The sequence below is a fragment of the Rhinatrema bivittatum genome, chromosome 3, assembly GCF_901001135.1.
Source record: "Rhinatrema bivittatum chromosome 3, aRhiBiv1.1, whole genome shotgun sequence".
Lineage (NCBI taxonomy): Eukaryota > Metazoa > Chordata > Amphibia > Gymnophiona > Rhinatrematidae > Rhinatrema > Rhinatrema bivittatum.
In genome coordinates, this window is record NC_042617.1 from 529,274,943 (window position 1) to 529,298,396 (window position 23,454).

A 23,454-nucleotide genomic window follows, 5' to 3' on the forward strand; every position below is an offset into this window, starting at 1 on the left:
ATCCAGACGGACAACCAGGTGGCCATGTGGTACATTAACAATCAGGTAGGCACAGGCTCCTTCCTTCTGTGTCAGAAAGCTGCACAGATTTGGGCGGAAGCTCTCTTCCATTCGATGTACTTCAGGGCCACCTACTTGCCGGGAGTGGACAATGTGTTGGCAGACAAGCTAAGTCGCATCTTTCAACCGCACGAGTGGTCTCCCAACCCCTCGGTGGCGAACTCCATCTTCCAACAATGGGGATATCCACAGATAGACCTCTTTGCGTCTCCTCAAAACCGCAAAGTAGAGAAATTCTGCTCTCTCATTCGCAGCAAACACTCTCAGCCCAGAGACACATTCTCCCTCTTGTGGGCAACTGGTCTACTCTACGCATTCCCTCCACTTCCTCTTCTCTCGAAGACTCTCGTGAAGTTACGTCAGGACAAGGGAACCATGATCCTAAGAGCACCTCACTGGCCACGCCAAGCGAGGTTTCCAATACTGCAGGATCTCTCCATTCGCAGGCGCATTCCCTTGGGAAAGGACCCGCTTCTGATCACTCAAAATGACGGGTGCCTCCGCCATCCCCATCTTCACGCCTTGTCCCTGACGGCATGGTTGTTGAAAGGTTAATCCTTCAGCCACTGAAACTTTCTGAACCAGTTTCCCGTGTCTTGATTGCTTCAAGGAAGCCTTCCACGAGAAAAGCTTATTCTTACAAATGGAAAAGGTTCACGTCATGGTGCTCTTCTCAGTCCCTTGACCCCTTTTCCTGTCCAATCACGAAGTTTTTGGACTATCTCTAGCATTTATCAGAGTCAGGTCTAAAGACTTCTTCCATCAGAATGCATGTCAGTGCGGTAGCAGTCTTCCATAAAGGTATCGGGAATGTTCCTATATCAGTACAACCCCTTGTAACACGTTTTCTGAAAGGCTTGCTTCACCTCAAGTCTCCACTACTTCCTCCGGCCCCTTCTTGGGACCTCAACCTGGTTTTGGGTCGGCTCATGAAATCACCATTCGAGCCTCTTCACTCCTATGATCTTCGCTATCTCACATGGAAAGTGATTTTCCTTCTGGCAATCACTTCAGCTCGCAGAGTTAGTGAATTACAGGCTCTAGTTACCTATCCGCCTTACACTAAACTTCTGCAGGACCGGGCGATACTCTGCACTCACCCTAAGTTCTTGCCTAAGGTAGTATCGGAGTTTCAAATTAATCAATCCATTATACTACCTACCGTCTTTCCCAGGCCCCATTCCAATCCAGGAGAACAGGCTTTGCATACCCTTGACTGTAAACGGGCTCTAGCATTCTACCTAGACCGTACAGCTGCCCACAGGGAAAGCACTCAATTGTTTGTCTCTTTCCACCCTAACAAGTTAGGGAAGACTGTGGGCAAGCAGACTCTCTCCTCCTGCTTGGCGGACTGCATATCCTTTTGCTATCAGCAAGCAGGCATTCCATTTCAAGACCATGTTAAAGCACATTCTGTGAGGGCCATGGCAACTTCAATAGCACACCTACGATCGGTGTCGCTTCCTGACATTTGCAGGGCTGCCACCTGGAGTTCTCTCCATACCTTTGCAGCCAACTATTGCTTGGACAAAGCCGGAAGACAATATTCCATCTTCGGCCAGTCTGTCCTTCGTAACCTATTTACAACGTGACGTACCAACACCCTTCCGCCTGCCCGGTGGGGTTCAGGATGCCCTCTACCAAATTCCACCCCAGTTGTTGTGCCTGTTGCACACCTTTGGGTACATTTGGTGCATGTTCGGACATCCTTAGCTCGGTACTCACCCATATGTGAGGACTACCATCCTGCTTGTCCTGTGAGAAAGCAAATGTTGCTTACCTGTAACAGGTGTTCTCACAGGACAGCAGGATGTTAGTCCTCATGAAACCCGCCCGCCGCCCCATGGTGTAGGGTTCGTAACGTTTTATTATTTTATTTTTCGGCATTGCCTGTAGCTATAAAATAAGACTGAAGGGGGACCCCTGCTGGCTGCAGGGTTAGTGCCATGCTGGGCATGCCCAGTAGGAGCCAGTCAAAGTTCTGGAAACTTTGACAGAAGTTTTCCGTGATTGGGCTCCATCCTGTGATGTCACCCATATGTGAGGACTAACATCCTGCTGTCCTATGAGAACACCTGTTACAGGTAAGCTACATTTGCTAATTGCTCTTTACAAAAACAGTAAAAAACATATGGCAGTTCTTTGGAGATATTGTTGTCGAGGTTTGTCAAAAAAAAAAAAAAGGAATTGGTTAGGTGATATTATAAGCTGCTGTGAAAATATGTGTTTTCAAAGTCTTTTTAAAGTCGTCCTGTGCTTTGTTATGAATTTTTTTCCTTAAGAGCATAGGAGTGAAAACAGGCTATAATATCCTGGGATTTACTAGCCAACTTAAGCTCCAAGAAGCAGTGAGCACATTCTAACTTAATGAGAGAAGGCTGTGGAAGGCTAGAGTCATCCCCAGATACGAACAGACTTTGAAAAAGTTTAGTTACTATCTCAAAGCAGTCAAAGTACTCGGGCGTTTCAGGGATGCCTTGAAAACTTAAATTACATCTCCAAGACCAATTCTCTAGGTCTTCTAACTTTTCAGCTAGAAGCCCCCACTCCATTCGACTAGCTGCATGTTCCATCTGTAGGCGTTTCATATCCTCAGCGTGCGTATCGACTCAGAGATCGGTCTCATGAACCCCAGCGTCCCAGCTCAGAAATTTCCTCTCGTAGTTTCGATATTAAGGAGGTGATTTCCTGCCTTTAGGAGTTTATATCTTGGCGCAAGTCTCTGAACCAACCTAGGAACTCTTCTCTTTTTGGAAGGTCCGCACCTTGGGTGTGGGATGCTGCATCAGTGCCAACGTCCGTCTCAGCCCTGGCTATGTCCGCCATTTTCTTGGAATCGGCCTCTGCGTCCTCGCTCAATTTTACATAAGAAAATTTGCAAAAATCAACAAATTTTCTTTTTACTGACATTGCAGTCACTCAGGGAGCACTTCAGTAGGAAAATTGCGAAGTCTCACTGCTAGATACCTACAATATATTTGAGATTGGCCCGCTTGACAGAGGAGCTCCAACCCAGACCTCCGATCACCTCAGTTACGTAGTTTCCTCCCATATTGTACTACTTTGACCAATATAAAGTACGCAGAATTTTGCATACATTTTAATTTTTGTGTGCAGAATTTTTAATTTTTGTATGTAGAAAGTATAAAACTTGATTGACTACTAGTCCCTTGAAACATTATCTCTCTGCTCAACTATACTGAGCATGTGTTCTCCAAATTTTTATGTGGTAATTTTGTAATATCTCGCATAGAAAGTCAACATACATGAATAAGTTACATCAGTTTTCATAACAGACTTATGCGAAAAAGTCCACTTTGAAAATTATCCCAGAAAAACTGCCTACATAGATTATACCTGCTAAATTGCCTGCACAAGTTTTTTTTATGTTTAAACAATTTTTATTGGATTTTCAACAGATGCACAAGTTTTTTTTTAATGAAAATTTACCCTTACACTTTTTAAAATTAAAAGTATGCATGTAAGTCTAAACCCCTCCTCAATTCCACTCCAGGAACGTTTCCACTCAGTCCGGGTAAACTTATGCATGAACATGATGTAGGTGCTTAAGTTTACCAGCATATTGGGCAGACAATTTTGTAAAAAGCCATTTCTGAACATAAAACACTGTTTTTCCCACAGGAATCCCATTGAAAATCACCCTCTTTATTAATGTTATTTATTTGATTTATTACAATATCATACAAAGTAATCAAAGCGATACACATTTATACCAGATAAATAATGGCAAAGTTGGAATATTTTGGCAAGTTTCAAGTAAGCAGTAATTGATGAATTTTGGCTATGAATACTAAAGATAGTTTAGGTTAGCAGATGTACTAGAAGAATCATTCTGGAGATCTGGTGATGCCGGAGATTGAGTAAATGAGCTCTCTGATATTGAACATACTAGAAAATCCAGTGGAAAGTAGTCTTAGGAGCTAAAAATGCTGCATATTGTACAGGTATATTAAAGACGCCTAGGTAATATGATCAGTGATGAAAGGTTAAAGGAGATGGATTTATTTAGTCTACACAAATTTATTTATTTATTTATTTAGGTGTTTTTATATACCGGGATACGTTGGGAACATCATCTCGGTTCACAAATAACTAAAACTGCAACAGGCTTTACAGAGAACAATTTAAACAGTGGAAGTAAATAATGTAAACCATGAACGACATTTGAACAGTTTAACACAATATGCCTATATAGTTAACAGATTATAATGGGAAAGATAATTCGAATTGTAAGCAAGATTATATGGAATAGATGGCAGGGAGGAATTATGCAGGGGTTGGGTTGAGGTGGTTAGGTTTTAAATGGGGGTTACAAGGCAAATTTTTTAATGAAATGAAGCTTGAGGGTCAGTTCGGTAACAGAAGGCAAATGCATAGCACAATTTTCAAAAGCAATCTACTAGAATTAAAAAACAGATGAACATGCCTAGATTTCCCTGTGAAAATTGATGCCTTCTGGTTGACTAAAGTACATGCAGGCTTCCATAAGTGAGCATACTTTTTAATCACAAGGAAAAAGAGGCATTCCTGGGTATTTATTTAGGCCAGGTGATTACAACAGCATGTGTACATGTACTCTCCTCCCTCACTCCCCCAACCGCCTGCGCGAATAGCAGGTGCAAAGTATGTGGGTGCCTTTAGGGCACATATCTTACGGTCATTTTCAAAGAGAAACTATCTGGGTAATCTGTGTTTGAAAATTAGCATAAAGTGCTCACACTAAAAGTAGTCACGTACTTTGGAACTACATGGGCCATTTGAAAATTGTCCCCAGAGGGATTATAAAGAGAATAGGCTACGAAGTAATGAGTTTAAACTGCAGCAAGTGAGATATAGCTTAAATGTTGGGAAAGAAGTTTCCAACTGTAAGGGTGATAAACACTGGAACAAATAGGGAGGTGGTAAAATCTCCATCATTGGGGAGTTTTATGGGCAGATTAAACATCTGCCCATAAAACAAACAAACTAGCTCCCATCACATTAAGCTCTCAACTCCAACCGCACACTTCTTCCAGACCAATCAGAAGCGCATACAGAGGAACACTGCATGCTCCGCAAATAAAATCTTCATTGAGCAAACGAGCGCTATCTTCAGCAGGCCCCCACCAGTGGAACACGCTTCCCCCAGATCTAAGACTAGAACCTAGTCATCAAGAATTCAAAAAAAGACTGAAGACCTTTCTATTCCAACAAGCCTTCCCAGACGCTTAATTCTACTTAGACGGACAGACATCCTAAATATTAGGTATCCCCTAATTATGGACACCGTACCAAGTCCTACTTTTAAGACTCTGCAACTGGACAACTATCTTTGAGTTCATAAATTCATTTTATTTTATATATATATTTGGCATTGTTAATATGCCTTTATTTCTACGTTAAATAGTTATACTGCTTATATTAAATAATATAATTTTTTATTTATTACCAGTTAAACTATAATATTTATTTATCACTATGTTAAATTGTCATCCAGTTATATTGTTCCATATGTTCTACGGTTCTATGTAAAGCTCCGCTCTCTGTTGGGCAGTTCATTGTTTTTATGTAAACCGGAGTGATTTGTAGTCCCTACAAGAACTTCGGTATATAAAAATTAAAAATAAATAAATAAATAAATCTGTCTGGGATAATTTAGGTGATGTGCAAGAAATGGATAGAGCAACCTCTTGAAGCTCCCTTCCAGCTCTTTCTCTTATTTTATTTCCTATATAAAGCTGAAGGAGCGTGGCACGGGGCTGTGCTTTGAGGTATGCCAGAGACGAAACAGATGCCAGCAGGATTTTGTGGCTAAAGTAATTAGCAGGAACTTGGATTTTCATGGCATCTGTAAAGAAACATATGGTCTTTTTCTGGTCCCCCAGTAATTTTGAGTAAATGTGGGATAATTAAACACTACAAATTTTACAGTCCATGCAGTTTTAAATGGTTTGTTGCACAGAGTAGATTTTGAATGAAAGGGGGAGAGGTTTTTGTTTTTTTTTAATGTTACTGCACACTGGCCTTGAGCTTGACATCTGTTAGCATATTTCATTTGCTGGGTTTTTTTTATCAGGAAATATATCAAATTGGATTTGTATCCCAAAATGGGATCAAATTAATTTTCCTCAAAGAAAAATTTAATTTGTATTTATTTGCTTTGTGTTCTTCCCTTTGTTTCCTAGAGAGATTGGTCTTTGAAGTTAGACAAAAATGCAGGAACATTGAAGGTAAGTAACCACCTCCTTTCTTGCTCCTATTAGTCGAGATATTTCACTAGGAGATATAAATCTCTCTCTTCTTGCTTACATGTCTATTATATGAACCTTCTGTTATTGATATATGTGTTGTACTTCCAAAACACAAATCCAGCTCCAGGCATTTCAGTAGCAGAGGTTGTAATATGTCTCTATTTCCAAAGTATATCATGGCAAGCAAGTCTCAATAAACCACATTCATCCAAAAATCCATACAATGGGACAAGAACATTATCGTCTAATTAATAGCCCCCCCATTGTTGGTGTTTTTTCAATCCATTACAATGTCTGGCACCCATAAACATTAACATTATAACAAGTAATGAGAAACTGTGATAGGATATATGGAAAGGAAAAGCTACTGGGTGTGAGATAACTAAGATGTCTTGTATGCTCACCCACCCTTCCACCTAAGAAGGAAGACAAAAAGTTCTCCTGGATGGCAGCTGGGATATATCCCTAAAAGTATGGGCAGATAATTAGACAAATTATTTTTATTTTTCAGACACTATCTGTTCTGTCAGTATGGAACTTATATTTCATTATTAATCTATTGTTTACTATTGAAATCTTCTTCAGTTAACATACTGCATGTAATCTCCTAAGGCAAAAGTAGGCCATACTTATTTTACATTGTATAAATCCATAGTTGAATAGCAAATCACAGTTCCTGAACATACCCAGATCAGTCCAGAAAAGTGGGTTGTGAATCTCTACCAGCATGTGGAGTCAGAGAACAATTAGAACTTTGGGCACTGCTGCATAAAGAGAGTGCCACCTGCAATCACTCAGTATTTCTCTGACTCCAGCGGGTGGTACAGATGCACACCTGCAGTCTTTAGTTATATTTTTTATTTGGTTAGTTTGAATTTAATTTTTTGGTTTACGGTCACTTCCTGAGGTGTTAGGTGCCTTCGTGGGCCATCCCTCAGTAGAAGCCGGGCGCTGGGGAATTGGATATTCCTGTCAGGGTTTCATCCGCCACACAGGCCAATACAGTACAGTGCTCTCCGGCGGAGCTCACTGTTAACTCGCAGTTGGATGCGCGTTTTCGACACGTTAGCTTTACCCCTTATTCAGTAACGGGTAATAGTGCGTGTTTTCGACACGCTAGCTTTACCCCTTATTCAGTAAGGGGTAATAGCGCGTCGAAAACGCGCGTCCAACCCCCCCGAAACTAATAGCACCTGCAACATGCAAATGCATGTTGATGGCCCTATTAGTTATTCCCGCGCGATTCAGAAAGTAAAATGTGCAGCCAAGCCGCACATTTTACTTTCAGAAATTAGCGCCTACTCAAAGGTAGGTGTTAATTTCTCTCGGCTCCAGGAAAGTGTACAGAAAAGCAGTAAAAACTGCTTTTCTGTACACCCTCCGATTTAATATCATGGCGATATTAAGTCGGAGGTCCCAAAAGTAAAAAATAATTAAAATTTTAAAATCAGCCCGCAGCTCACGGGTTAAAAACCAGACGCTCAATTTTGCCGGCATCCGGTTTCCGAACCTGTGGCTGTCAGCGGGTCCAAGAACCGACACCGGCAAAATTGAGCGTCGGCTGTCAAACCCGCTGACAGCCGCCGCTCCTTTCAAAAAGGAGGCACAGGGACACGCTAGTTTCCCTAGCGCCTCCTTTTACCGCGGGCCCTAATTAGCATAATTTTATTTACTGTATCGTGCGCACAGAACAGTGGGTGCTCTCCCGCATTTCTTTCTGTATCAGCCTGACAGTTCGGTGTCTGATGACCAGGGGCTCCTGGCTGCTCTCCACCATCTCTGCTATAGCTGTTCCCTTGTCTCCTGCAACAGCTTTTCTCTGTGTCTTGGTAAAGTTTAATTTAAAAAAAAAAAAAGCAGTTTTCACTGAGGCTGACTGACAGTCTTCAGTGCTGAGGTAAGGAGAGGTGCAGGAGGGACCGGGTCTTATAAGGCCGAACGGGGAAGATGTCAGCAGTGTTCCCCTCAGCTCCCGGGGCTCCGGGTCCTTTTCTGAGGGCAAGGGTGAGTTTTTCTCCATGTGCCTTGTTTACTTGCCGCTTCCCTGCTTGGGGGCCTTGCGATTTTACTTTAGACAGGCTCTTTTCCCGTAGCACGGCTGCGCGCATTTTTTTCTCCTCAGCCAGTAGTCTCTTTGCCCACAGCATGAAAGGTTTGTTTTTTCTGGTCATGCCTGACTGAAATTTTCTCCGCGTCATGGCTCTGAGCGTTTCTTTTTTTATTCGCGCCCTTTTCTAGTTCACTTCAGACTATCGGCGCGCTGCTGTGGATGGGACCGAAAACAGAATCGCAGGCCTGACGCACGTGTGGTTCACGCGGCCAGACGTTAGATGCGGCCTCCTTATGCGCTGCAATGTTCCCGGGGTTAGAGGGCTCTTCAGGGCTTCTTGCCCCCTCCCTTGGGGAGGGAACGTCTGTCTTGCCTTCGGCTTTGCTGGAAGAGGATTCTCCTCCTTTTCTAGCCCCAGTGAGGGAAGACCTCATGGGGGGAACTGATGATATCACCCCAGCCGACTCTCCAGTGGGTGAGGGGGACCCGGAGGGGTTTTCCCCAGAATTTGTCCTCCTTATGCACCAGGCTTTCCTGGCAAGGAAACGCTTGGCAGTAAAGCGGCCCGGTCTCCTGGGGGCAGGTTTGGACCCGCCTGAGAAGAGGTTGGGGTATGAACCCTCGTCAGCACTTCTCTGATCAGGCTCACCCCTCTGGGGATTCTCCCCAGGGTACGCGAGATCCGATCCCGGGGTCTGGGGCGACGCCGGCTTCTGGGGTAGTAGGGACCCCAGACCCAGATCCGTGGCTGGATCCTGCTGATGTGGATTCTGATGATCTGGATGAGCCCGATGACCTTCCTGCAGAGGGGGATGACCCCAGCGTGGTGCGTTTGTTCAAGCAGGATGAGTTTAGACCCCTTATTCCCCAGGTCCTTGAAGTTCTGGGACTTAAGGTTTCTCAAGAAGAGTCTGACAATAAGGGCGTCAATCCAGTCCTTGATGGCATTAGGGGTCCCACAACATCTTTTCCTCTGCCTAAGAAGGTTCGCTAACTAGTGACAAGGGAGTGGGAGACTCCGGATTCCAGCTTGAAGGTGGACAGAGCTATGGCGAAACTGTACCCGTTATCGTCTGATGTTTTGGATTTACTGAAGATTCCAAAGGTGGACGCCGCGGTCTCAACAGTCACGAAAAAGACCAGTATCCCAGTTGCTGGGGCGGCTGCCCTTAAGGATATGCAGGACCGCAAGCTGGAGATCCAGTTGACGCGAGTATTCGAGGTTGCAGCGCTAAGCCTTCGGGCAACAGTTTGCGCTATCCTCATGCAGAGGACCTGTCTGTGTTGGGTCCAGGAGTCGGCTGCCGGGGCCAATACCGGCGACAGTGGGTCTCTGCAGTCCGCCCACCTAGAAGCAGGCATCGCTTATGTTGCAGATGCTTTGTATGATCTGGTGAGGACCTCGGCGAGAGGTATGGTGTCCTTGGTGTCAGTGCGGCGTCTCCTCTGGCTGCGAAATTGGGCGGCGTATTTGTCCTCCAAGTCCCAGCTTTGTGATCTACCCTTTAAGGGCAAGCTCCTCTTTGGGGAGGATCTGGATCAGCTAGTAAAGCTGCTTGCCGAATCCAAGGGCAATCGGTTGCCGGAAGATAAATGATCTTCTAAGAAAGTCTTCCCTCCTCAAGCTAGGTTTCGGGACTCTCACTGCTTCAGAGCGAGTAGATATTCTGCACCTCCTGCTTCGGGCCGCAAGCAGTCCTTTCGAGGAGGTCGCCGGCCCAGAAGAAATTCGGTACATCTTGGTGCAGGAAGTAATAAAACCCCCCAATGAAGCCACGAGCACCCATTCCGTCGTCGAAGCTGTCGGAGGCAGATTATCCAACTTTTACACGGAATGGGCAAGAATTACATCAGACCGCTGGGTCTTAGAAGTGATCAAAGACGGGTATGCACTGGAGTTCTCGCGCCCGGTCCAGGAGGTTTTTGTGGAGTCCTGAGTGGCTTCAAGTGTCAAGCGCGAGGCGGTCCGGGTGACTCTACAATGACTTCTCGAGCTCAAAGCTATTGTCCCAGTTCCGGAGGCTCAACAGAGACGAGGTCGGTACTCTGTACTTTGTGGTCCCCAAGGAGGGCATGTTTCGGCCCATCTTCGATCTGCAAAAGGTGAACAGTTGCCTTCGGGTTCTTCGCTTTCGTTTTGAAACCCTGAGGATAGTGATGGCCGCGGTTTGAAAAAGGGAGTTTCTCGCTTCTCTGGACCTCATGGAGGTGTGTTTACACATTCCGATCCAGCTGAATCACCAGAAGTTTCTGTGGTTCAAGGTCTTGGAATGACACTTCCAGTTTTGAGCCCTCCCATTTGGTCTCACAACAGCTTCTCGCACGTTCACTAAGGTGATGGTGGTGGTGGCGGCCTTCCTTCGTCAGGAGGGAATCTTGGTCCACCCGTACTTGGATGACTGGTTGATTCGCGCGAAGTCTCGGGAGGACTGCGAGAGATCAGTGCACATGGTGGTGATCACATTGTGATCCCTAGGTTGGATAATCAGTGTACAGAAGAGTCACTTGGAACCCACTCAGAAGTTGATTTATCTCGGAGCACAATTCAATACCTTGCTGGGCAAAGTGTTTCTAGCGGCGGACCAAATAGGGAAATTGAGGGAACAAATACATTCCCTTCTTCGAAAGAACAATCCCACAGTGTGGCATCATCTTCAAGTCCTGGGCTCCATGGCTTCAACCTTAGACTTGGTTCCTTGGTCAAGCCAGGAATCAGATGCCGATGCCGAAACCAGTGGAGAAGGCTGAAGAAGAGTCAGGAAGCAAGCCGGGTCGAAGCCAGAAGACAAGATAAATAGGAACGCAGCAACTAGACGACAGGGAACCCTGCGGAACCTCGTTGCAAGGCAGGGAAAGGCTGTAACTGCAGGGCTTAAGTAGCCCTGCAGCGTCTGACGTCATCAGGAGGTGGATCAGTGTTCTCCCGCGCTGGCCCCTTTAAATCCAGGGCTCAGGCGCCTGCGTGCGCCTAAAGGGGCGGGGCCAGTCGCGGGAGGACGCCGACTGCTCCTCCGGAGCAGAAGCGCGGCGTCAGAAGCCTGTGCAGGCCCGACCGAGGTGGCGGTGGACCGGGGCCGCGTCGAGGGTGAATGCCGGTCCCGGGGCCGACCCGGGATCGCAACAGTTTAGCCCCTTTCATATCACATCCATATCTCTAAATGCCCTTTCTTGATGTTTGTCCTTCTGCTGTTGTAAATTGTAGTGCAAATGTAATGAGAATGTATTATAAATTTGAATGTAATCTACCTTGAGACTAGCTTGGAAAAGGCAAAATGTCAAATATTTACAAATAATTAATTAAATCTCTGTCATACGAAAAACATGTAACGTCTTACATCACAACCAAACAGGAAAGTCTATTCCACTCATGGCAGTGACCCATAGCTATGTCAGTTTTACAAGTGTTAAGATAGTGGTCCAAACCATGTTGGTTTTACAGGTGACTTATTGATGAAATTCATTAAAATGTTCACAAGTTCCTAAAAACAATGAGGATTTGCATAGTATCTTATCTGTACAAGATCACAGAACACTTTACAGTTTGTACTTCAGGAACCATACATCCAGCCACTACTGGGGAAGGATATTTGACAGCACATTATAATCCAGTTTGCATGAAATCTCCCAGTGGTGAGATAGAATAATGTGCCAGTATGAGAGAGGATTTGACTTTGCCTCCTAGAATTTTACCTTCCTTGTATTCCTATGCTCTAACCACTGGCCGACACCTTTTCCTTGAGGAATGTGAGATTATATTTAAAAAGCAAGATTTGGTTCAGTCAAGAAGCAAGTATTATTGCTGACTCAGGGCTCTGCTGGCTTGAGCTTTGATCCCAAAACCTCTCAAGGAAAATATTTTCTGACATCTTCACTTCACTTTATCTTTTACTTTTATTTGTTATAATGTGTCATCATTTTAAAAGAACCGAACATGAACACAGGAATATCTGGTTTTGATAATCAAAACTGAACCCTGTGGCTTGGCTGCAGCACATTACAAGTGGCCATGGGCATCACTACTGGGTGGCAAGTGCCATCTCAGTTTTAGATATAGGATCAGGCAAGAGTTTGGGTTAACCCTGCCCAATACAATGTGGTGCAAAGCAGTTGTTCATACTCATAGGCAGAGTTTGGGGCATTGTCTTCCCACCCCAATACAAAAAGAGAGAGAGAACCTAGCCACCACCAACAGACTGGATTACACTGGAGGTCGAAGAATAGACCCGGGGGGGCCGCCAGCACATCCTCTCCTACTGGTGGCTGAAGAATAAACCCAATGGGGCCATTGGTACATCCTCTGTCTCCGATGGCTGAGGAACAGACCCAGTGGGACCATCAGTACATCTTCTGCCATCAGTAAATCTTCTATCACCAGTGGCCAAGGAATATATCCAGTGAGACTGCCAATACCTCCCTTTTGCCCACAGCCAAAGATTAGGCCTAGCATGGCACAGGCATGTCCTTTCCCACTGATGGTCAAAGAAGGGGCCTAGTGGGGATGCCAGCCATTCCTTCCCCGCCGGCAACTAAAGAAAAGGTCTTGTGGATCCCGACTCTTTTCCCCCTACCCACAGCCGAAGAAAAGGCCTAGTGGGGGCCCCATACTTCCCTCTCTTCCCACCAGCTGAACAAGAGGTCCAGCAGACCATCACATGTTCTTTCCTGCCAGCAGTGGAAGAATAGGCCCGGATAGGCTACCAGCACACCCATTCCTGCCAGCAGCTGAAGAGGAGGCCCGGAGTGAGGGAGAGCCTTGGCGAAATTCTGTGTGTCTGCGTAAGGGAGAGAGAGCCATTGTGTGTGTGTGTGTGTGTGTGTGTGTAAAAGAGAGCCAGTGAGTATGTTTTATGTGAGAGAGAGAGAGCCAGTGATTGTGTGTGAGAAAGAGAGGAGAGAGAGAATGTGTCAGTGTGTGTGTGTGTGTGTAAGGGAGTGAGCCCATAAGTGTGTGTAAGGGGGAGAGAGATGGTGAGTATGTCTTGTGTGTTTGTGGAGGGAGAGAGAGCCAGTGAATGTGTGTGTGAAAGAGAGAGAGCCAGAGAAGTATGTAAGGGAGACTGACAGTGAGTGAGTCTGTGTGTGTGTGTGAGAAGGAGAGAGAGCCAGTGAGTGTATATGTGTGTGTATACAGGAAAGAAAGCCTGTGTATGTGTTTAAAGGAGAGAGAACCATTGAGTGTGTGTGTGTGTGTAAAAGAGAGTCAGTGAGTATGTTTTATGAGAGAGAGAGCCAGTGATTGTGTATGAGAAAGAGAGGAGAGAGAGATAGTGTGTGGGTGGGTGTATGTATGAAGCAGAAAGCATCGGGGGGGGGGGGGGAGTCAGTGAGTGTGCATATGAGAGATTGTGTTTGTGTGAGAGAGAATCTGTATGTTAGAGAATGAACCTGTGTGTGTAAATGTGTAAGAGAGAGGATAAAGTTTGTGTTCCTACCTCCACTACTAATCCATACCAATCTTAGGGTGACTGGAAATCAAAAGTTCCCAGATTTAGAGAGCAGAGGATTTTTTTTTTAATCTATATTAGTTTTAATTAATGGATGGTGTTTGAATTGGCTGCTGTTTTGAAACATTTTTGGTATTTGATACATTTTACAAATTGTAATATGAATTTTTAATTGGATGTTATTCTATTCACCAGTAGTTTTGAAATATTTTTTCTTTTTATTAATATAGTTGATGTTTTATTTCTGCTAGCATATACTTTCTGTGTAGGGATTTATTAAAGCCTGGTTTGCTTCATTTTCCTAATAGGTGATGTATTGGTGTTTTAAGGCCTGGTGTAATATTTCCAGTGATGTCTTTTCATAGGTAGGGTTGTTACTATTTAACTCCTTGGAGTTAGTGCTGTTTACGGTATGATAGATTTTCTGTAAAATTAAATAGTACTTTTTTTTTTCTTTTAGTTTTGTGTTGTACAAAATATTGGTAGTGGAAGGTGTTTGTGATGCTGTGACTGAGCTGGCAACAGAATTTGAATGTGTTGGTACTGTCCTCAGCTCTCGATCTGTAAGCTTGAGTGCGTAGAAAGTCAATTTAAACCTTATTCTCAGTTTCAGATACCAGAGAAAAACTCAGTCTTGAATAACAATAACATTTATTTAAATGTTGAACAATTCAGCACTCAGGGAATGAGAAGGGATCAAGAGTAACCGCACAGAAAGGAGACTGTCACAGCTGTGAAAAGTTCTTTCTGGAAGCTCAGTAGTAGGAAGGAAGCAACTGGAGCTGAGATAGAAGCTGCAGAATATGAATGGTGAAAAGCAATGGAACCCCAATATTTAAAAAAGGCTCCAGGGGCGATCCGGGTAATTATAGACCAGTGAGCCTGACTTCAGTGCCTGGAAAAATAGTGGAAACTATTCTCAAGATCAAAATTGTAGAGCATATAGAAAGACATGATTTAATGGGACACAGTCAACATGGATTTACCCAAGGGAAGTCTTGCCTAACAAATCTGCTTCATTTTTTTGAAGGGGTTAATAAACATGTGGATAAAGGTGAACCGGTAGATGTAGTGTATTTGGATTTTCAGAAGGCGTTTGACAAAGTCCCTCATGAGAGGCTTCTACGAAAACTAAAAAGTCATGGGATAGGAGGCGATGTCCTTTCGTGGATTACAAACTGGTTAAAAGACAGGAAACAGAGAGTAGGATTAAATGGTCAATATTCTCAGTGGAAAAGGATAAACCGTGGAGTACCTCAGGGATCTGTATTGGGACCGGTGCTTTTCAATATATATATAAATGATCTGGAAAGGAATACGAGTGAGGTTATCAAATTTGCGGATGATACAAAATTATTCAGAGTAGTTAAATCACAGGCAGACTGTGATACATTACAGGAGGACCTTGCAAGACTGGAAGATTGGGCATCCAAATGGCAGATGAAATTTAATGTGGACAAGTGCAAGGTGATGCACATAGGGAAAAATAACCCTTGCTGTAGTTACACGATGTTAGGTTCCATGTTAGGAGCTACCACCCAGGAAAAAGATCTAGGCATCATAGTGGATAATACTTTAAAATCGTCGGCTCAGTGTGCTGCAGCAGTCAAAAAAGCAAATAGAATGTTAGGAATTATTAGGAAGGGAATGGTTAATAGAACGGAAAATGTCATAATGCCTCTGTATCGCTCCATGGTGAGACCGCACCTTGAATACTGTGTACAATTCTGGTCGCCGCATCTCAAAAAAGATATAGTTGCGATGGAGAAGGTACAGAGAAGGGCAACCAAAATGATAAAGGGGATGGAACAGCTCCCCTATGAGGAAAGGCTGAAGAGGTTAGGGCTGTTCAGCTTGGAGAAGAGACGGCTGAGGGGGGATATGATAGAGGTCTTTAAGATCATGAGAGGTCTTGAACGAGTAGATGTGACTCGGTTATTTACACTTTCGAATAATAGAAGGACTAGGGGGCATTCCATGAAGTTAGCAAGTAACACATTTAAGACTAATTGGAGAAAATTCTTTTTCACTCAACGCACAATAAAGCTCTGGAATTTGTTGCCAGAGAAGGTAGTTAGTGCAGTTAGTGTAGCTGGGTTCAAAAAAGGTTTGGATAAGTTCTTGGAGGAGAAGTCCATTAATGGCTATTAATCAATTATACTTAGGGAATAGCCTCTGCTATTAATTGCATCAGTAGCATGGGTTCTTCTTAGTGTTTGGGTAATTGCCAGGTTCTTGTGGCCTGGTTTTTGGCCTCTGTTGGAAACAGGATGCTGGGCTTGATGGACCCTTGGTCTGACCCAGCATGGCAATTTCTTATGTTCTTATGCATGACTTCGAACAGGAGAAAGAGGAGCTGCTAGCCTGCTGAGAGCCCAGTTCCAACTGAAGGAAATCAAAGGAAGCAAACTGTTCCAGGTATTCCTAGTGGCAAGGAACCAATGAGAGCAGGCCAGAGAAAGCAGACAAAGAAACAAAGCAAAACAGGAAAGATCCAATAAGAGCACAGAATCATTCAAAAGACAATCAGAAGAGAGAGCTCTAGAACAAGTAGAGAACTCAAACTGTGCAATTTCAATAAGATGACACGAGAGACAGCAAAACAAAAGAAACGCACGCAGAAATCAATACATTTGATATTAGTTATGTATTTTTGTATAAGTTTTTAGTAAAAGTTTAGTCATGTTTTTGTAACAGTATTAGTTTTGTTTTTATAAAATATTTCCTTGTGCTGATTTAACCCAGGGTAATTATAATTATAGATATTCGTAGTATAGCACTGTACCCATTAACATTAGTTGTCTAGTAAATTTCTCTCACTATATATATATATATACACACACACACACAGTGGAGGCAGAAAAGTGTTTTATCTATTTATTTATTTATTTATCCCATTTTTCTATACCGGTGGTATGGACCAAACCTTCACATCGGTTTACAATATTCTAATAAAATACATCGTTTCAGCAAAAATAAAATAAACATATATCATTAATTTAAAATTAAATATCTTAATACAAAATAATAATACATATACTAAAATTTACTAAAAATTGCATCCTACTTCATAATTTGTAATTGTACATTACATTCGTGCCTTCTGGTTTGCTAAGCTGGTTTGCTCAGCTGGTTCTCTCATTGAATGTCTGTTTAAAAAGCCAGGTTTTAAGCGATTTTTTTAAACTCTAAATGCATTTTTTTCTAACTTTAGTTCCACTGGTAAAGTATTTCAAATCTTGGGGGCTGCGAGCGATACTACTCTTTCTCTTACAGATGTTAATCTAGCTGAGGATAGCGATGGAATTGCAAGGAGCCCTTTATTCGCTGATCTCAAACTACGCTGTGGTGTGTGTAGTCTTATAGATGTATTTATCCATTCCACCTGTTCTCCGTATATTGCTTTATGTAAAATTGTTAGTGTTTTGTATTGTACTCTTTGTTCAATTGGTAACCAGTGCAGTTCAATGAGAATTGGTGTTATATGGTCTTGTTTGCATGTCCCGGTAAGTATTCTTGCAGCCGAATTCTGGAGAATCTGTAGGGGGTCTTATAGTGCAATGTGGTAGTCCAAGCAGTAGGGCGTTACAGTAATCAATTCCATTGAAGATCAACGCTTGTAATACTGTTCTAAATTCTTTTATGTTTAATAACGCTTTTAATCTTCTTAAAAGTAGTAATTTATAAAAACCATCTTTAGTTTTTGTTTCAATATGTTTTTTAAAATTCAGTTCGGGGTCTAAGAAAATGCCAAGGTCCCTAATTTGTATGGTTCAATATCCTAGGTCCATTATTGGCGGACTTTCTGTGGATGCAGATTATGTTATAGAACTAGAGGTGCAGGATTTTTATTGAGATTTTGCCCCTTCTTGTATAGACTTTAGACTTTAACTCTCATATCTGTATAGAAGAATTGGTTGAATGGGGCTACCAAATAATTTTAATGGTTGTTTTACTGGGAGGTTTCACTGGCTAGGTATTTTTTTAAAATTGCACTGAAGAACCTTGAGGCTTTTTCTTATTGTATAATTTATAGCCAATTTAATGGCAGGAGTCTATCTAGAGTTGCCACTGCAATTGGTTAGGTTGTGTCTGGCGACACTCAGGTGCTTGCTTCACAGAGGTGATCTGCTTGGGAAGGAAGGGAATGGCCAATGTTGGTGGAGCAAGGGTGCTGAGGGATTCCCTAGCAGCCTTTCACCAATCAGGGAGCCTTTGGTCACCAAGACATGTTGTCTGTGGAAGAAAAGGGATATGAAAGAGGGAGAAAATTGGGGAATAAAATTTATTTCAGAAAAAACAAGTGTTTATAAACCTAGAAAAAGCAATAAGTCTTTGGTTTAAGTACCTGGTGAAAAAACCCCTGGCACATAAAAAATGAAAGACCTTGATTGCATTAAAGTTTAGGACTGTTGGTCATGGAATATAATAGAAATCTGTTTTTATTGAATCTTTATGCAGCAAGCGTTTCAGCTCTAGATTTCACAGTTGAGACTGTCTGTGCTCAGAAGTCCTAGCCTGTGATTGGAACACAGGCATGAAAACTTCAAATTGACCCAATTTTCAGCACAAAGGGCTTGATGGTCTCAGCATATGATAAACTATACAAAGTTGTCTTAAGTCATTGGAGGTCCCTCAGAATAAGCTTCTAAGAGCCTTCCTCCATTGGAAGAACTACATGAAACATCATTTCATATTTTCTGGTTTCCTCTTCCCCTTTCTCTAGATATCTGCATTTCTTGTGGAAGTTTGAATGTCTCCTTGGAACACCCTCTGTTTATTGGAGGAATGTGCCAAAACTGCAAGGTAAGAATGGCGGAAGCAGCAACTGGAAGAAATTGTATTTATTTCCATTACTTGTGTAACCCCCCTGTACTCCAGGGGCCACCTTCCCAGTCTCGGGGAACATTGTAGTTACTGTCCTGAGGTGAGGAAATATATCTCTGGGGCCATGACTTGGGAGCAGGAGAACTTGCAGGACCAATACCATGCTGAGAACACTCCACATAAGCCACTCTCCAGACTCAAGTTGTGCTCCAAATAATAGATAGTTTACTGCAGAATCTTCAGGATGAAACATAATGACAGTGACAGTTCAGGTAGTTCTCACAGGACAAGCAGGATGGTAGTCTTCACATATGGGTGACATCACAGGATGGAGCCCAATCACGGAACACTTTTGTCAAAGTTTCTAGAACTTTGACTGGCACCTACTGGGCTTGCCCAGCATGGCACTAAACCTGCAGCCATCAGGGGTCCCTCTTCAGTCTTCTTTTTTCCACGCAGCAGTAGCCACGCAGGTTAAGGAGCTCCACGGAGATTCCTGACAGGAATTTTCCTCACTGAATTACTAAAAATGTTCATAGCCCACAGGGTTCCCTCCTTCGAATTTTTGACTCCGCGGTACTCCAGTAAGTTTTTTATCCGGTTTTGATCGATCCCCGTCGAATTTGGCCCTCGCGGCCTACTGGCCGTCGACCATACCGCAGCTACATTTTTCAAAGGCCATGGCGTCGGGGTTCCATTGGTGCCCGGACTGTACTTGTACTATGTCCATTACAGACCCGCATAAAGTCTGTGTAATGTGTCTCGGGTGCGACCATGATGTCCTGACTTGCACCAAATGTGCCTTAAACACACCAAAAGGTCGCAAGGCCAGAATGGAGAAAATGGAATTTCTCTTCCGTTCTCAAACTCCGATGCCGTCTATTGCATCGACGTCGTCTGAACCGGCACCGTCCACTTTGCGCCAGTATCGGCCACCGGCCGGTGACTGTCCGGCGTCGATGACTTCTCAGCCTTCAACTACCTCAACTCCCCCTCAGGACCGAGGAGATCATAGAGAGAAACATCAGCATCAACACCGCAAGTCTCAGACCATTGATGTCCATCGTCCGAGCCGCCATCGAAGAAACCCCGACCAGAAAAAGCACCGACCCTTTCTGCGACCGGGTCACCGAGGCAACCCTCACCCGGAGGGGTATCAGGAGCCGCGACTCCACCTTTAACGGTGGTCCATCCGGCTATGCTTCTGCCTCCTTCTTCCCTTTTGGAGCCAGGGCTGCTTGCTCTAGGTCTCTGTGAAGAACTGGACCAGATGGTTCAGGAGGCCATCGATAAGGCGATGCACAGTCTCCACGGTCCCCTGGTGCCGAAATCGGTGCCGGTCGCGGAACCGACCATCGATCCCATTCCGGCAGCACTGGCACCGCTGCTCTTGAAGATGGAAGCGCTTATAGCCGCTTTTCCACCGATGGATCCTGGGTCATCGATGGCTCCGGTGCCGTCCCCGCTTACCCTGTCATCGGGATGGGAAACACAGTTCCGCATTCTTCCATCGAGAGTTCTTCCGATGCCTCAACCATCGATGCCGGTGCCCATCAGCGTCACCAATCCATCCATCAATGCCCTCGATGCCTTCATCGGTGCCCCCAGAACTTCCCTCGATGCCTTCGGAACCTAGACCGGGACCTTCAGGAATACCATCATCCCGTCCATCTCAGGCTCCTAGAGGGGCAGGTCCTGATCCCTATGACACCTGGACCGACAATTCTTCTCAAGACACTGATGACTTGCCATTGCCACCTTCTCCTACTGAAAGCAGGAAGCGTTCTTCTCCAGAGGACCTATCCTTCATAAATTTTGTGAAGGAAATGTCTGAATTGGTTCCCTTCCAATTGCAGACTGAACAAGATAACAGGCATCAAATGATGGAGCTGTTACAATTCCTGGATGCTCCCAAGGAAATAACCTCCATCCCTATTCACCAAGTTCTTTTGGATCTCCTCAAAAAGAACTGGGAACACCCTGGTTATGTTGTTTCAATCAACAGAAAAGCTGATACCACTTATTTTGTCCAGTCAGCCCCAGGATTCCAGAAACCTCAGCTGGATCACCAATCTGTGGTGGTAGAATCTGCCCAAAAAAGGGCAAAAAGATCAAAACCCCACTCTTCCTTTCCCCCAGGTAAGGAACAGAAATTCCTGGATGCCATTGGCCAGTGTGTCTTCCAGGGGTCAATGCTTTTCTTTCAGATAGCCTCCTACCAGCTATATATGACCCAGTACAAGAGGGTCTTATTCAAGCAGATTCAGGACTTTGCAGAGTCCCTGCCTCAGCAATTCCAAGAACAACTTCTAACCCTAGTACACAAGGGTTTTGAGGCAGGGAAGCAGGAAATAAGATCCTCTTATGATATCTTCGACACTGCTTCCAGGGTATCTGCAGCTGCTATTTCTGCAAGAAGATGGGCCTGGCTCTTCAGACTTGCGCCCTGAAGTACAAGACAGATTATATGATCTGCCCTGCATAGGAGACAATCTGTTTGGGGAACAGATTCAGCGGACGGTGGCGAAACTCAAGGATCATCATGAGACCCTTCGCCAGCTGTCTCTGATGTCCTCTGTGTATTCCTCCAAACAGCCTTTCAGGAAGGATACTAAAAAGTCATTCTTCCGTCCAAAGAAGTCCTATCCACCGCAGTCTAGGACTCGTTCCACGAGAACTTTCCAAAAGGCTCAGTCTCGTCAACCTCGTAAACAAAAGCCGCAAGCAGCTCCTCAGCCAGGTTCTGCTTCCAGTTTTTGACTCCTACATAGAGAGCAGCAGCCAGTGTCCACTGCCTCAGATACCAGTGGGAGGTCGATTGTGCCATTTCAATAACAGGTGGCACACAATCACCTTAGACAAGTGGGTCCTTACCATAATCTCTCAAGGTTATCGCCTGAACTTTCTCTCCATTCCACCGGACTCCCCACCTTTACCTGCTTGGAGAACATCCGACCACTCACTACTCCTGGAGCAGGAGGTCTCCCTCCTACTCCAGTCCAGAGCAATAGAACCAGAACCTTACTCTCAACAAGGCCTAGGATTCTATTCCCGGTACTTTCTAATCCCCAAAAAATCAGGAGGCGTTCATCCAATTCTGGACCTACGTGCCCTCAACAAGTACCTCCAACGAGAAAAGTTCAAGATAGTAACCTTGGGTTCCCTCCTTCCTCTTCTGCAAAGAGGAGACTGGATCTGCTCTCTCGATCTCCAAGATGCATACACGCACATTGCGATAAATCCATCTCATCGCAGATTCCTGAGATTTCTAGTAGGCCTCAAGCACTATCAGTACCACCATTCGGCCTGGCATCTGCACCACGAGTCTTCACCAAGTGCCTCGTAGTAGTAGCAGCCTTCCTCTGGACTCAAGGTGTTCACGACTACTCCTATTTAGACGATTAGTTGATCAGGGCTCCCACTCAGCAAGCTGCTCTGTCGTCCCTACTTCTTACTTTACACACTCTGATTTCGCTAGGATTTCTCGTCAACTACGCAAAATCCTGCTTAGTCCCATCTCAAACTTTATCATTCATAGGGGCAGACTTGGACACCTTGCAGGCAAAGACATTTCTGCCTCAACAGCAAGCTCTCACTCATCTCCTTCGCACACCAGCTACAGTCTCAGCAATGCATGACTGCATGCCACTTCCTCATCCTACTGGGACACATGTCGTCCTCAGTACAGGTTACCCCAATGGCCCGCTTGGCCAGGAGCGTCATGCAGTGGACTCTAAGGTCACAATGGACTCAGTATGTCCAACCTCTGTCAACTACTGTCCACATCACCGACTCACTCCATCAGTCTCTAGCCTGGAGGAAAAATCAGATCAATCTCCTCCAAGGCATGCCCTTCCAGGCTCCAGACCCTCAAATAATTCTCACCACCGATGCTTCCAACCTCGGCTGGGGATACCATGTGGCCGATTTGCAAACACAAGGAACTTGGTCTCCAGAGGAAGCCAAACACCAAATCAATTTTCTGGAGCTTCGAGCAATCAGATATGCTCTCAGGATATTTCAGGATCGCCTTTCCAATCAGGTCATCCTGATTCAGACGGACAATCAGGTGGCCATGTGGAACATCAACAAACAGGGAGTGACGGGCTCCTTCCTACAGTGTCAGGAAGCTGCGCAGATATAGACGGAGGCCCTCTCCCACTCGATGTACCTCAGGGCCACCTATTTGCCGGGAGTGGACATTGTGTTGGCGGACAACCTAAGTTGCGCTTTCCATCCGCACAAGTGGTCCCTCAACCCCTCAGTTACGGATGCAATATTCCAATGTTGGGGTAAACCTCGTATAGACCTCTTTGCGTCACCTGAAAACCACAAGGTAGAGAACTTTTGCTCTCTCACTCGCAGCCAACACTCACAGCCAAGAGATGCTTTCTCCCTCTCATGGGCAACCGGTCTCCTATAAGCATTCCCTCTACTTCTCTCGAAGCCTCTCGTGAAGTCAGGACAAAGGATGCCTAATCCTGATAGCACCTCACTGGCCTCGCCAAGTGTGGTATCCAGTACTTCAGGATCTCTCCATTCGCAGGCACATTCCCTTGGGAATGGACCCGCTTCTGATCACTCAGAATGGCGGGTGCCTACGCCACCCCAATCTTCAAGCTTTGTCCCTGATAGCTTGGATGTTGAAAGGTTAATTCTTCAGCCACTTAACCTTTCGGAGCCAGTTTCCAGTGTCCTGATTGCTTCACGGAAGCCTTCCACAAGAAAGTCTTACCTATACAAATGGAATAGGTTTAAATCATAGTGTTCTTCTCAATCCCTTGATCCCTTTACCTGTTCCACCACGAAGTTTCTAGACTAT

At 44.6% G+C, this 23,454-nt stretch overlaps 1 protein-coding gene across 2 annotated transcripts in view; it reads left to right on the top strand.

Annotated features, from left to right (window-relative positions):
- Window positions 1-23,454, top strand: part of DNMT3A (DNA methyltransferase 3 alpha) — a 502,482-nt gene that overhangs the window by 248,050 nt on the left and 230,978 nt on the right. For both annotated transcript variants that reach the window (XM_029596281.1, XM_029596280.1), the window contains exons 7-8: window positions 6,246-6,290; window positions 18,532-18,611. In XM_029596281.1, the coding sequence (XP_029452141.1) occupies window positions 6,246-6,290; window positions 18,532-18,611 (125 nt within the window). The remainder of the gene's footprint in view (window positions 1-6,245; window positions 6,291-18,531; window positions 18,612-23,454) is intronic.